General features: G+C 35.0%; 1 protein-coding gene across 1 annotated transcript; it reads left to right on the forward strand.

Moving 5' to 3' along the window:
• The first annotated feature begins 12,445 nt into the window (after window positions 1–12,445).
• Window positions 12,446–13,545, forward strand: LOC115965672. Its single transcript, XM_031084952.1, has 2 exons — window positions 12,446–12,629; window positions 13,059–13,545. The coding sequence occupies exon 2, from the start codon at window positions 13,064–13,066 to the stop codon at window positions 13,511–13,513; it is 450 nt and encodes a 149-aa protein (XP_030940812.1). The 5' UTR covers window positions 12,446–12,629; window positions 13,059–13,063; the 3' UTR covers window positions 13,514–13,545.
• The last annotated feature ends 1,331 nt before the right edge of the window (window positions 13,546–14,876 follow it).

The raw sequence follows: 14,876 nt of genomic DNA on the forward strand, positions 1-14,876 counted from the left end.
AGTTTCAAATTAAATGAGTTGGGTAGATAATGGTTATTTAAAAAAAAAAAAATTAAATGGATCACAAATGGATAAATAAGCAATTGTATTACCCGACTCATTTATGACCCCATCCACCCAATTGCCACCCCTAACTTATGGTAATCAAATTTGAGAGCACAAATCTTTTTGAACGGGGAAGAAGTCTTTTTTGAAGCGATGGTGCCGAAGATAAAGACTTCATCTTTTTTTATTCTTACCAATTAGTTTCCGACTTACAGAAAGATCGCTGCAACAAGGTTTGTTGAAGTTTCGACGAGCGCTAAGGTCTGTGCAACAAAATTTTGGGCTACAGGATTGCAATATCCTTTTGTGAGTGATATATTTAAAAACATGATTATTCTAGGAATTTTGTTGCCTTCCGCCAGCGGAAAGCAAAAGGCTGAGCAAATAGTCGCACAATTTTACACGTGTGGACCCCTGAAGTGAACTGACCAAACAATATAACACACTTCAAAACAATTGCCAAGTAATCGGCTAGAAACTTCCACGAAATTACATTCGAGGACTTTCTTTTTCGATGAGATATGAACCATTTGAGGTCTTTACGCGTCAAGAAATACTACTAATAAATTTGCACATAGGTAAAAAGTGGGGAAAGAAGAGAAAAGAAAGAGGAGTGATTACCTCTTTTTGGTTGATAAGGGAGGAAAGAAATGCATGGAAATAACTTCTCCTTGACCCACTTTTAGCAATCCACCCAAAATAGGCGGAAATGGAGAGGAACCGTGCTCTCTTTAAAAATTTGAAGGCTAACACAATGACAGTACTTTTTCAAGTAATGATAATTACATTTTTCTCCATGATCTTAAATTCTCCACTCTCTCAAATAAGCAAATTACATTTTTGCAATCCATCCACTTTTTTCAATTCCACTACCAAATTGAAATATTTTATTAATTTAAAAAATTTGACTACCTACTATTATACCTTTGGAAAATTATTAGTTTAAATTTTACTAAGATTTACATTGTAACTAAATAACTGCTTACAATTTTGTTACAAAGGTGTATAATGTTACATACATTGGATAATTGTCCTATACGTTTAAAGATTTAGGGTCTACATTATAAAATAAAACAACTTTTATAGAAGAAAAGAGTTATGTTTGCCCTTAAAATCATTTCCTTTTTCTAGGTAATCTTAGGGTGGGCTCAATGCATTTTGGGCCAAAGACAATAACTAAATTGAATCCTTTCATATGCTAAAATATCAATTAAATAATATTTTACTCATTAGCTATTTTTTTAAATACATATTTTTTTTATTCATATGTGAGATTTCTTTCTAATAACAAAATTATCCAAATAATCCTTTTTAAACTTGATTAATTTTTTCTATTTTCTCTCTAAATTTTCCATATCTAAATGTATAATTTCAATAATATTAAAATAAACTCTATGTAGTAAATTATAATAACTAGAAAAAAAAAAAGTCAAATGCGTGCGCATGTGTGTGTATATATATAAGGATCGCCCTTATGAACATCCTGCTCTAATACCATGTTAAATTACCAATTTTCTCAAAGTATTAAGTTATTGGGATATGATAAATTTAATCATTAACCTAGAGATGCCAAGCAACCCAACCACCTGACCAACATAGACCTGTCGCCACCAAATCCAACCCCTCTAATAGTCCGTGACGAGTCTCAGCCCCTAAAAATTGACTCTAGAGAGTTGAGCGATGGGTTTCATCCTTTAAAACTCGAGCCACCCGACACGACTGACAAATACTATAATTAAGGCTTATTTACCTAGATCCATTAACAATCAGGCACTCCTCCTCTCTAGTCCAACCATATTTGGCCTTCCTTCACTCCGATTCGGCCTAGATCTACTCTCCTCTGCTTAGATTTACTCCCTCCTTCACTCAGATCTACTCAAATCCAGCAATATTTGGTTAGATCTAGGCATATATCTGCTCAAAATCCAATGAAGTCTGGCTCAAATTTACTCTCCTCCACTTAGATAGATGAAGATCTACTCTTATTTGCCTAAAAACAAAAGTAGATCTTAAGTGGCAAGTTTCATCCTCTAAAACCCGAGCCACCCAACCCGACCAACAAACACTAAAAATAATGGATTTACCTAGATTCGACGACAATCAGGCGCTCCTTCTCTTTGGTCTAGCCACATTTGGCCTTCCTTCACCCTGATCTGACCTAGATCTACTCTCCTCCTTTACTTAGATCTGCTCAAATCCACTAATATTTGGTTAGATCTAGGCATAGATTTGCTCAAAATCTAATGAAGCCCAGCCCAAATTTACTCTCTTATGCTCAGATCGGCGAAGATCTACTCTCCTCTGCCCAAAAACCAACTCTAGTGGGTTGAGTGGCAAGTTTCATCCTCTAAAACCAAAGCCACCTAACCTGATCAACAAATACTAAAAATAATGAATTTACTTAGATCCGATCACAATCAAGCGCTCCTCCTCTCGGATCTTGCCATGTTAGGCCTTCCTTTACTCAGATCTGGTGGTATTAGCTCAAATCTAGCTAAGATCTACTCTCTTCCACTCAAATCTACTCTCCTCCTTTGCTCAAATATGCTTGAATATAACGATATTCGGTTAGAACCGACTTAGATATACTCAACCGAACAAAGTTTGGCTCATAGTTACTCTCTTCCACTCAGATCGGCGAAGATCTACTCTCCTCCACCCACTATTGCTCCTTCATTAGTTTTGACCAAATTGACCAATCATTCACCTAATTTCGATTTGAATCAAATACCGTGGTGGCTGGTGGTTGGGTACGGGTCTTGTCTTCTTCCACTCGACTTGGGCAAGTTAAATCTGGGTTGAGACCAAAATTGACCCATACTGACCTGTGGATAGCCCTAATTTAACCATATACTTCTAAGATGTTAGAATTAAATGATTAATTAAATTCATCATCTCCTAATTAGTTAAACTGTTAGGAAAATTGGTAATTTAACATGGTATTAGAGCAAAAGGCCTTGAGTTTTATCCATATCTTCTTCACTCTATCTCCTATTTAAAATCTCATGTTAAGCCCCACCTATTAAAAGGTAGTTTTAGTCCACACATGAGGTTGAGTGTTAGAATTAAATGATTAAATCTACCATCTGCTAATAGCATTGGTAATTTAATAGTCCACACTCTAATTTAGATAGTTTGAGGCCACACATGAGGGTGAGTGATAAAATTAAATGATTAAATCAATCATCTCCTAATAGTTTAAACTTTTTGAGAGACTTGGTAATTTAACTTTCCGCACTCTAATCTAACGTCTACATAATAAAATAATATTCCAATATGTGGCATTGTGCTTTATCTCCTACAACTACGAATAAGATAAAACGGAGAAAATAATGTTTTCTTAGCTTACATGGAGAAAAAGAAATGGATGAGAGAGGCTTAACATAGAGAGAAAGATAGAAAGGGTTTTCCGTTTATGTGGCTGAACATGAGTTGTGAACTCTTAAACTCTCACATAGATTTGTTAAAAAAAAAAAAAAAAAAATCTCACGCACAAAATGAACGAACAGTCAAGATGAGTTCTATAGAGGCACAACCCACGGAGAGTTTTATTTTTTGACGTGCACAATGAGTTTTTCTTTTTTCTTATCCAGATTTTTCTCTGATAATTTTTTTTAATTCTAATAAATAACATATCTTTTATGTATTTGGCTATTTTTTAGTCTTAATTAATGCTTCTATAGATAAAGAAATATTCCTATTTGTCTAAGTTTAGGGCCAAACCGACGTGGGGGCTTTAGGCAATTGCTAGCCTAAGTGCTAGAGCCGGCACTGGTCCCAATCTCACACTCCTTGTCGCAGCCGAACATCAGCCGAAATATTCAAGGTTTTTTTTTTTTTTTTTTTTTTTTTTTTTTTTTTTTTTTAATGAAAGAAAGAAAGAGAAAGGCTACCTCACTCTAATCGTATTATTGGGATTAAAATGATCTGTCCTAGTCTCGAACAAATTGAAAACCCTTCCTCATATCAAACGACGATTGGTAACTAGATAAGATTGGAGGAGAAGCGAACGATTGATTTCATAGGACATATGTTATTGACCTTTCGGAAGATCGCTTTGTTCTGTCATCTGTGCAACAAAGATTTGTGACTCTCTTATATATGATTATCCTAGGAATTTTGCAAATTAATAGTCTCACCATTTTACAAGTGTGGACCCTAGAAGTGAAGTGAACTATCAAACCAAAGTATTAATTTCGTTCTATTCCGACCTGAATGGCTGGAAAATACCATTCCAGCATGCAAACCGGAACAGTATACCCTTTTGTTCCACCATGGAACAAATTCCGGGGTGTTCTGGCCGTTTTGGGCAATACCGGCAGAAATCATGGATCCAGCCGGAATGAGTTTCATGTGAAAAAAATTGAAAGATTATAAAGAAAAATCTTATGAGCCATGGTGAGGGGAAAAAAAAAAAAAGGAAGAAGAAGGAGGAGGTGAGAAGAAAAAAATCAAGAGAAGCTCACGGTAATGAGATTTATCATTTATGTATGCTTCCTCTTAGAACCCATGGGAAAAATGGGGTTCAATAACAAATGGATTAGCTTAATGATGCAATGCATTTCTACTGTATCTTACTCTGTTCTAATCAATAGGATGATGCATGGCAGTATAATACCAACTAGGGGTCTTCACTAGGGTGACCCTCTATCCCCATATCTTTTCCTTCTTTGTGCAGAAGGTCTCACAGGCTTGATTGTGGAGTAGTAAGAAACAAGAGACTCTTGGGGATATCCATATGCAGAGGAAGTCCATCTATAACCCGTCTACTCTTCGCAGATGATAGTGTGATATATTGTGAAGCAACTGGGCAGGAAAGCAGGGAACTCCAAACCATTCGCCAAAAGTATGAAGATGTAGTGGGCCAAAGAATAAATACAGAGAACACTTTTTTTTTTTTTTTTTTAAGGTGCACAGCTTGAACCTTTTTTTTGTAATGTTATAAGGCATTTTTCTTTTTTAGTTGTAAAAGTTGTAATTTTGTTGTGAACAAGTTATTTGTATTTATAAATAATATAATTTTTTATTTACTTTTGGATTGTATAAATGATTTGTTTATATGCTGTTGGAAATGAACAAGTTGATGTAATGAGAAAAAGAATCCGCATAAAAATAAATAAATAAATAAAGAAAAATAAAGTGGTGACTAAATTTTTAGTTGCCTAATAGGTTAAAATAAAAATAAAAGTAAACTATTGGTGATGAAAACTTTTATCACTTATTCTATTGAAATAAATTTAAAAAATAAATACAATTAGCGATGAAAATTTTCGTTGCCAAATAGAGTGAAAAAAAAGTTATAAAAATAAATTGGGCAATAGAATTGTTTCGTCACCAAATACAATATTTAGCGAGGAAAAATGTTTGGTGATGAAATTTCTTCTTTGATCATTTTTTTTAAAAAAAGACTAAACAAATGATTCGGTGACGAAAATTTTCGTTGCTAGCATTTTAGTAACCGAGATTACACATCAAAAGTAATTTTGTGACCATATGTCTCAGGCGATGAAATCAAGGGATTTTGAAAACAAACTTTTTTGTAATCATAGGCCAGGTTTGTTGTAGTAAAGTTACTCCTTTATAATTAGCTTCGCTTTATTAAATAACTCATCACTTTTATAACCTTTAGTTAATTAAAATTAAGTTTTAACGTAATTTAATCTTAAAAAGCACTAACAACACCAAAATACCTCTATTTTACAATCTGAAATTGAACAACAATTTTAGTCACCCCCCAACACCCACAAATTTGAAACATATTTTCTGAAAATGAATGTAACAAACGCAGCCTAATAATCATTAAAACATTTACATTCACATCAAACATCTTAACAGAGTGTCTCCAGCACTTGGCAAATTATACTGAAAGAAAGAAAACCCACAAAACAAAAGAACCCATATAACATAGCTTCGAGTTCATCTGCTTTACGTCTCTGCGAACCAGGGGACCTTTCGGTTTTCGTTCAAGCATTACACTAACAAATCACATAGGTAAAGCTAATCCAGCTTTGTAGAAATGCTATATAGAGAAACCATGATAACAGTTTTTTTATTTTAAAAGAATAAACCTAACCATCGCCATAACCCTGTAATGTATTGAGAAAAGCCCAGAAATTTTAGCGGGTCATTATTAAAAAATAAAATAAAATAATACAATAGCTGATCATTCTTATTCAGCGCAAAAAAAAAAAAAAAAAAAAAAAGCTGATCTTTATTTACTCTTTGAACATATAACATGGTACTTTCTTTGAATCAGACAATTGTTTCCAATTTAATACCAAACAAATGTCACGATGTCTCCCATAGTACGTAATAATAACTATATGTCGTGCTTCAGGAGCGGGCTTACAAATCAGAAAGCTGCGGCGCAGAAGACAATTGCCATTGCCAACAACATGGAAGCAATGGCATAAATCCTGCAAAATCTTTCAACCCTTTCCTTGTGTTGGATCATCATGGAACTGAAGGCGCCCAAAAATGCGGAGAGGATGAATATTAGAAACATATGATAATCCGGTGGTCGATCTTTGAAGAGAGTTGGTACTGGACTTCCGTCTACGTTTTCATGTGGAAGAAAAATAAAAATTGTAGTTGCAGTGGATGAGATGCTAACAATGGATTTCATAAGGCATAAGTTAAAGGATTTTGAAAGGCCAAGGTGGGGAAGAAGGATTTCTGGAAGGGGAAGTCCCAAATGTGCGGGTTTCATCCTTTTGATGACTGCTGCGAATAACAAGTCTCACTATTGTATTTGACATGATCTCACATTTATAGATATATATAACAAGATGATTCTAGGAAATTTCGTTGGCTATCTGGGAGTTGAAAGTATGTCAAAACTTAACAAGCAATCCGTCAATTTCAAAAGTATATATGGATTATGGACCCAGAATGGCCAGCACTGTCAGACTGAAACTTTCCCTGAAATTTATTATTGAAGATTTAGTCAAGTCTATAACACGGCGTTTACCTGTGTAAGTCTATACCGTATCGAAAACTAGGTGATAACTTGACAAACATGGCATGGAAACTTGAAACTTCCGAGAATTTGCCATTCAACTTCTTGGTAACTTCCATAAATATTAGCCTTTTCTATTTCCATTCTGAATTACAGTATTACGTTTTTTCAACTATATAATCATGACTTTACCTGATTCATTTGCTACACTTAGAAACCAAAAATGTTTTCCTGGGGAGCTACACCTGGCAGGTCCCGCTTCACTCAAGCCAATGGCAGTGCTAAAGGCCAAAAAGACAATTCAGGTGGACAGAAGGAGGGAACTGGAGCTGCCAGTGTAGCTGAAGGGAAAGACAAAGCAATAGATGGTGGAGGAGGGGACCAAGATGAAGGCATAGCCAGTGGAGGAGGAGGATGAGTCTAAGATGAAGTAATAGACAGAGGCGTAGGCATAGGTGGTGGAGGTGGAGGTGGACATGGAGAGGGAAAAAGAGACAAAGGTGTTGAAGAAGGCAGAAGCAGGGTTGGTGATGTGGAAAAGGCAATGGGAGGAAAGAACTCGAGACCAATGAAAAAGGTCGAGATATTCATTGCAGTAATTGTCCAATCAACGGCTGCTGCCATTGCTGTCGATTTCCTTCGCATATCTTCTGGGACCAGGGGCCTTTTAGTTGCTACATTGCTTACGAACTTAGTTGGGTTCGTATTTTGCACTGCTGCTCTTTGGCAAAGCAATACGCTTCTTGAGAGTGCCAAAATTTTGGGCAATATAGGATGTGCCACTGCTACTCTTGGGTTCATACTAATGGTGGCTATGATCCTTCCTCCCTATCTTATTTGGGTCATCGGTGTCGCTTGTCTTGCTTTACTGGTGGTCTTTGCCATATCACTCAAGTCATCCTGAACAGAAGCATTATCTCTGGCACCGCCATCAGCGTGTTGGAGTTCCTTCTGCTTGTCAAATTATACTAACATCCATCCAATACTAGGACCACAATCTTTGTCGCAATTTTTGTCATAACTTACTTGCATAGAAAGTTGTAAGTAGTAGAGTAAAAGTAGTGAGTTCACAACTCCACTTAAGAAACAAATTCTGTCAAAAATTTGAGGCAAACGTTGTAGTCCTTACATTACTCTTACTACTAACTGTATAGAGTGTCGCTAACCTTTAATGTTTTTATATTTAATTTAATTTAAACTGTGAACTAGGCCTCATACAAATAAAAAAAAATCTGAATATGAATAATTTATATCACTTTTTGTGTATCACTTTATATTCCATCAATTACAATTTATTATGTATTAATTTTTTTTTCATCTTAAACTTCAGTTATTTTATAAGAAAAGTAAAATTAATATATGACAAGTTATGATTGATAGAATATAAAATAGTACGGTACAATTGATTTGTATTCAAAAGATTCTAACAGCCGCATAGTTAGTTCCTTTTTCTTTTTGCTTTTTTTGGTGGGTATGGGGCTAGGAAAATTAGAAGGTAATAGGAAGGGAGAGATTGCATTCCATCGTTTCCATGCATGTTTGTAGCAAGGAGAAATCATTGAACCTCATTAATGTAGTTTGGTTTGAAAAAAAAAATGTTAAAAGTTATTATTACAATATAATAATAACTTAAAATGAGTGAGACGATCTATGTAATATAGTTGACCTTTATTTTAATACAACTTTTTTTTTTACTGAATTTATTTATATTTTGGCGTGCAAACAAAAATAGATGTCAATTGAGTACTGTACCAACTATTTTTGTCGTGCGATGGGTCAACGAGTATCGAGACCCCTTGATGTGAACTGCTCGAAATACCATTCTACACCAAACACACAGGTGAATATTCGAAATTTTGGTGAGAAAAAAAAAAAAAAAAAAAACATTAAAATGGAAAAACAAAATGGCAAATAGCTCAGTTTGCTGCAGTCAGTGTCACGTTGTTGTTTATGGATTGAGAACAGGTAAGTATGATGGTTGAGATTTAAAGTAAAAAAAAAAAAAAAAAAAAAAAGCCTTTAAATCTCAACTATTTAATTAAAAAAATGAGAAAATGTAAAAAAAGTAAAAATAGTAAAAATTCGTTATGGGAGAGAGGGGGTTTTGCGTATCCACCCCTTTCTTTTGGTGGTCTTTGTTGATCGCCAACGTCTTTCTTTTTTGGAGTATTTGGAAGATAATATTATTTTAATGATAATTATTTTAAAGGGTAAATTATGTAGTTGGTTCTTATTTTTTATACTATATTTTAATTTAGTCTATAATTTTTTAATTGTGCCAGTTTGGTCCCCTAATACTTTAGCTTCGTGTCAATTTAATTTCCATCATTATTTTTTAGATGAAAATTGCTGACGTAGCAAATGGTCAAATAAAAAAATTAATTTATTTCCTAAAAGGTTTATTAACAATTGCTTGCCTAAGAGCATTCACATTAAAGTTCTCAAAAGCTAAAAATGCTATTTTTTAGCATCAAATTTCAAAAAAGCACACTACAACAAAGGTGTCAGTGTTAAAATTTTTAACATCTGAGCTACAATGGACTGCTATTTATGACAGTCCACTGTAGCTCAAATCTTATAAATATAATAATATTTTAATACTACTTTAATTAAAATGTCTTCTCTCTCTCTCTCTCTCTCTCTCTCTCTCTCTCTCTCTCTCTCCTCTTTTCTTCACACCAAACTCTCTCTCACTATCTTTAATTAATGAAGTGGTAAAAAATATAAAATCTTTGATGTTGGGTATATTATAAAGTAAGTTGTTAAAATAAATAAAATAGGTTTTTGAGATGCTAAATGCTAAATACATCCAACATCAAAATACCACCCCATTTTAATAAATACATCTTGTTTTTGTTTAACTTTTAACACCTTAAAAACCTACTTTATCTATTATACCACCCCATTTTAAAATACATCCAACATCAAAATTTCTATATTTTTTACCACTTCATTTAAAATTATATAGACTACTTATTCAAATAATAAAAAACAACCACCTCCTCCACCACCACTCCACCTGCCATAACCACCATTTTAGCAGCCACCACCCACCACAAGCCACAAGCACCATCATGGCAACCACAACCCATTGAAGAAGGAAAAAAAAAAAAAAACACAACCATCCACCAAAATCACACCCAACCACCACAAAAACAACCGACCACTACAAAAACAAGATCTCAACCACCTTCCTCTTCCACAAAATCTCAACCACAAACTCACCAATAACATTCCTATCCACCAATGAATCATAGCCAAGCACTCATTGGTGGTCGATCTAACCCACTACAAGAAGAAGAAAAAAATAAAGCAAAAACACAACCATCCACCAAAAACAACCAGCCATCAAAACAAAATTGTAATCCAACCCACGCACTGACTGATCTCACCACCATGCCTCATGACCAATCTCATCACTATGCCTCCAAATCAGACCCACAAACCACCACCATCGTGACCCACCATTGAAACCCATTGAGACAGATCGGAAGTCACAGGGAGATCGAGTTTAGGAAAAAAAAAAAAGATAAAGGAGAGAAATGGCAAGTCTGAAGAGAGAAAAAGGAAAGAAAAAATAAGGAGAAAAAAAAAATCTTTTTAAAGAGAAGAGAAGAAAAGAGAGAAAGCTGTAATTTCTTTTAGCTATAGCACCTTTGTTGTAATGTTTTAGTTGCAAATATAGTTACTTACTTTTTTTTTTTTTTTTTTTTAACCACCGCACACCCTTGATGTGATGGTCACTCTAAAAATATAAGTGTTTGTGGGGTATGAAATGGTAAGGGTCTGAGTTTAAGTTTCTAGAAGAGAGTTTCATACACATACACTTAAATTATAGTAGAGTAAAATTTCTATATTGTTTAAAAAAAAATAAAAAATAAAAAAAAGTTGCAAATATATATATATATATATATATATATTTTTTATAGTATTTTAACATTTATACCATCTTTAATGTGAATGCTCGATGAGCTTTTTTTTTTTTTTTTTTTTTTTTTAACAACCAGAACCCATGAAAATTTCCGCATCTCCCAGCTTTTGTATTTGTATCTGTTTTGTTCAGCTCAACAAAGGTTTTTTTTTAGTATTGTTTCTCTTTCGAGGGTGCTTCTGATCTCACGAGTCAATATCTTGTACATCACGATCCGTTTCTTAATTCTTGCGTATGAATCAAGCCATGCATTTCTCTACACTTGGGGAAAGTAAATCCGGTCACCATTTGACACGTGTTATTATGTGTGTCGTGCGTGTCAAGAAACTCTTTTGGCAGCTAAAAGTTAAAACCTTCACAGTGGGCAGCACTATCGCCACGGTTCTCCGATTCTCGAATCCATAGTAAAAGTCCACAAGCTAATGAGGCGCGTTGCCCCACATGGAACTATGAAAAAACACCAGAAACACTGTTGTTGGTTGATTTCTTGACAAAGTAAATCAGCTCTAGATGGATAGAGAAATATGTTGGGCCTTTTATGTCCAGGCCCATGAGGGCAATTTTACTGTTTCTTTGGCCCATGTTCTTAAGCGTTTTAGAGGCTAAAGGCCTGTTTGGTTAAACACAACAAAAGGGTAAGTCAGGTCAATTGGGTTTGCAGGTCAATCAGGTTACAACACAGGTTGGGTTGACCCGCATTTTTCAAAGGAACTTTTTGTTTTTTTAATAAATTACAAAAACAAATCAATAGCAACTTTTTTTTAAAGAGAAAATGAATAAAATCAATCAAGGAAATAAATTATACCTAATGCCACTTGTTAATATCCTTCCAATTCTAACCACTTTGAGTATGACTAAAATTCTTTATAGTCATGAATTCATGATGACAAAGTTTTCAATGTGAATAACTCATTGCCAAAATGGTTGTAAATACAAATTTACAACTTCAAAGAGAGATAGATCCTAAGGAGCTCCAAAAGGTATATATTCTAAGTTTACACCACTAATAATGTCATTCTCACAACAAAAAAATAAATAAATGTCATGGATTATGTCAAGTTATCAACCTCTTTAAGTGCACATGTTTCTGTTGTATTTAAAATAATAATAAAGATAGATTATTTAGAAAGATAAACTAAACAAAAACAATTTTAAAAATAAACATATCATATTAATTAAAGAAGAACAAATAAATATTGGCCAAAATGGGCAAATGCCCTTTTTTCGGAAATTAAACATCTTTGTGCCCTCATACTGAAACTAAATAGGGAAATGCCCCTTTTTTGTAACTCGATAATCCTGAAATCGAGTTATATGAAATACTCGATACTCCTATAATCGAGTTATGTACAGGTTTTTCCCGCACTGCTGCCATTTCTTTTTTTTGAATCTCTACGTAACTCGATTTTTAAATAATCGAGTTATTTATACTGTTATAAACCCTGATTTCGTACTGTCTTTGTGTCAGGTGGAGTGTTTCAATGTAACTCGATTCATATAATATCGAGTTATAAAGTATACTTGATATCCGTAGAGTCGAGTTATTCTCTTATAATTTCTGCACACCTTCTCCTCCCACTCAGTGTGCCTTGCTCTCTGCTCAACTGAGGACGCTTTCTGCTGAACTGAGTTGGAACTCCTCCACGGATCAACAGCGGCTTTCTTCAAACTCAATTGAAATTTGTATCACCTCAGGTAAAAAATTCACATCACAATTTTAGGGCAATGTTATTTTCATTTGATATTGTATTAAATTTTGATTTTTTGGGTTGAATGAATGTGAAGAAAGTACATTGGTGTGATTTTGGTTATTTGTTGTAGTAAACGTTGGTGAGAAGAGAATGAAATAATTTCTTTACTATAGCAACATTTGTATTGCACATAATCATCATTGGTCAGACATTTACAACAACATTTAGTGTTGAAGACAATGTGTAGACATTACCAACAATGTCTATTGTTTATGGTCAAATGTTGGTGTTAGTGTTAGTATTTCATTTTTAGCATGCAATAGTACACAATTTTATGAATGTCTTTGCTGTGTACCATTCTATGCAAGATTACATTATTTAGCAACAGTTGATACACACTGGTAACTTGATCATTTGGTGTTATTGTATTCAGTGTCAATGTCTGGTTCTGGCAACCCACAACTCTATAGGCCTCATGATGTGTTCACTGCTATGGGTCGTTGTTGGGTATTGGAAGATGAGTTCAGCTATCCAATAAATCCGAATTTGCGAAATAGTGCTTACGTTCACAATACCATGAGACAGGAGTGGGCTTGGTTATTTCGTGAACAACAAATGTTTTATGATGAGTTGGTTGGTTTGAAGTTGCCAGTGCCTCGGCGACTCGCATCACAAATGCCCAGAGACAGCATCGACGAACTTCGTAAAGCATTGAACCGCATAAGAGAAGAAAATAATCGAATGAAGATACGTCTTAATCGATATCGGACCCAAGTCGAGATTCGAGAGTCAGTGCAGGAAGGGTGGTACGAGCATGCACAGTTCATGCAATCACTTCTTGCTGATCCCATTTATCAGTCAGACGTGGAGATGTCAGATGAAGAGTAATCATGTCGTGTCGTGGTGTAATTAGATTTTGTTGGAGAACTATTTTGCTTAACTAGGTGTTATATGTATGGTTGCATTTGTACTATGTAAACCTTATTATTGATTATGAGAAGCATGCACGTTATTCGTAATGTAGATTATTCTCACATAAGTCATAAAAGTCAAATATTCTCACACATGATGTTTTTCAATAAGCACGTACGACATAACACAGAAAACATAAAATAACTTACACTAACATTATTAACTTAACCATAGACATAACACACACAGTGGCATTCATTCTGATAGGTAGTCCTCGTAGTTGAGGACATTGTTACGTTCTGCCGGAGTGAGTTGCCTGTTTGTTGCAACGGCTTGCTCCTCCGCCAATTGTAGCATATGATACCTGGACCTACGAAGTATCATAAGATTGTTCTATTTTTTTATTTTCGTCACTGCACGCTTATATTGGTGCATGTTTTGTCGTGGCAGTGTGAGCGAGCTACGCTCGACAAGAGGCGCTCTGATTTGCAGGAGATCATTGTGCAGAGCGTTGGACTCGTTCACGCGAAAGTCCCACTCCTGTTGCAATCCGGCATAGTATTCCCTCTCGTCAGAATCTCTTTGCGTTGTATAGTTATTTGGAAAACGAGGTAGCATCCAATTACGCATTGACATTGGAAAATGTGAGTTTAGATCGGTATGTGTAGAAGTTTTGCAAGGGTAGATGTATGTAAATGGGACTTCGGTATGTGTAGATGTTTTGCAAGGGTAGATGTAAATGGGACTTTATATAGGGGTTTTGCAAGGGCAAGTATTCAGGTGGATGTGACTATAAGTATTCACGTGAATAAAGATGATATGAGTTGACAGTATATTGTTCAGTGGTGTCTGTTGGTGCATGTGATTTGTTGAGGTAGCTGTTTCATATGGGTATAGCTTGTGCTACAGTAGCGGGCTGGTGATGTGTACTGCAAAAGAGGTTGTGTATTTATTCACGTGAAGACTATTCAACATTGATGTGCTTCATCTGACATGATTTGACGAGACAAAGTTCAGCCCATGTTAAATGTATCATAAACTTCTCAGGGATGCTATAGGTACATCCTTTAAAAATGCTGCATTGCAAAAGGATGCATAGCTGTGTATTGACGTGCGTGTAGGTGATATGACTGGATAGGGTTCAACAGTGCAAAGCTATTGAGCAGCACTACGAACATCAATGTAGCAATAGGACCAATAACACTCGAAATTGATGCACAAAATTTTATGCGTTGCTATGTGTATTGACGTGAGTGTGGATGGGTACTTCTGGTCAGGGTTCAACAATACTGAGCTATCCACCGTAGCTACAGTCATTGCTCCCTATGGTGGAATTTGG

The sequence above is a fragment of the Quercus lobata genome, chromosome 10, assembly GCF_001633185.2.
Source record: "Quercus lobata isolate SW786 chromosome 10, ValleyOak3.0 Primary Assembly, whole genome shotgun sequence".
NCBI classification, from domain to species: Eukaryota; Viridiplantae; Streptophyta; class Magnoliopsida; order Fagales; family Fagaceae; genus Quercus; species Quercus lobata.

Coding starts and splice junctions, on each gene's coding strand:
- LOC115965672 (XM_031084952.1), top strand. CDS start 13,064: ATGTCTGGTTCTGGCAACCCACAACTCTATAGGCCTCATGATGTGTTC.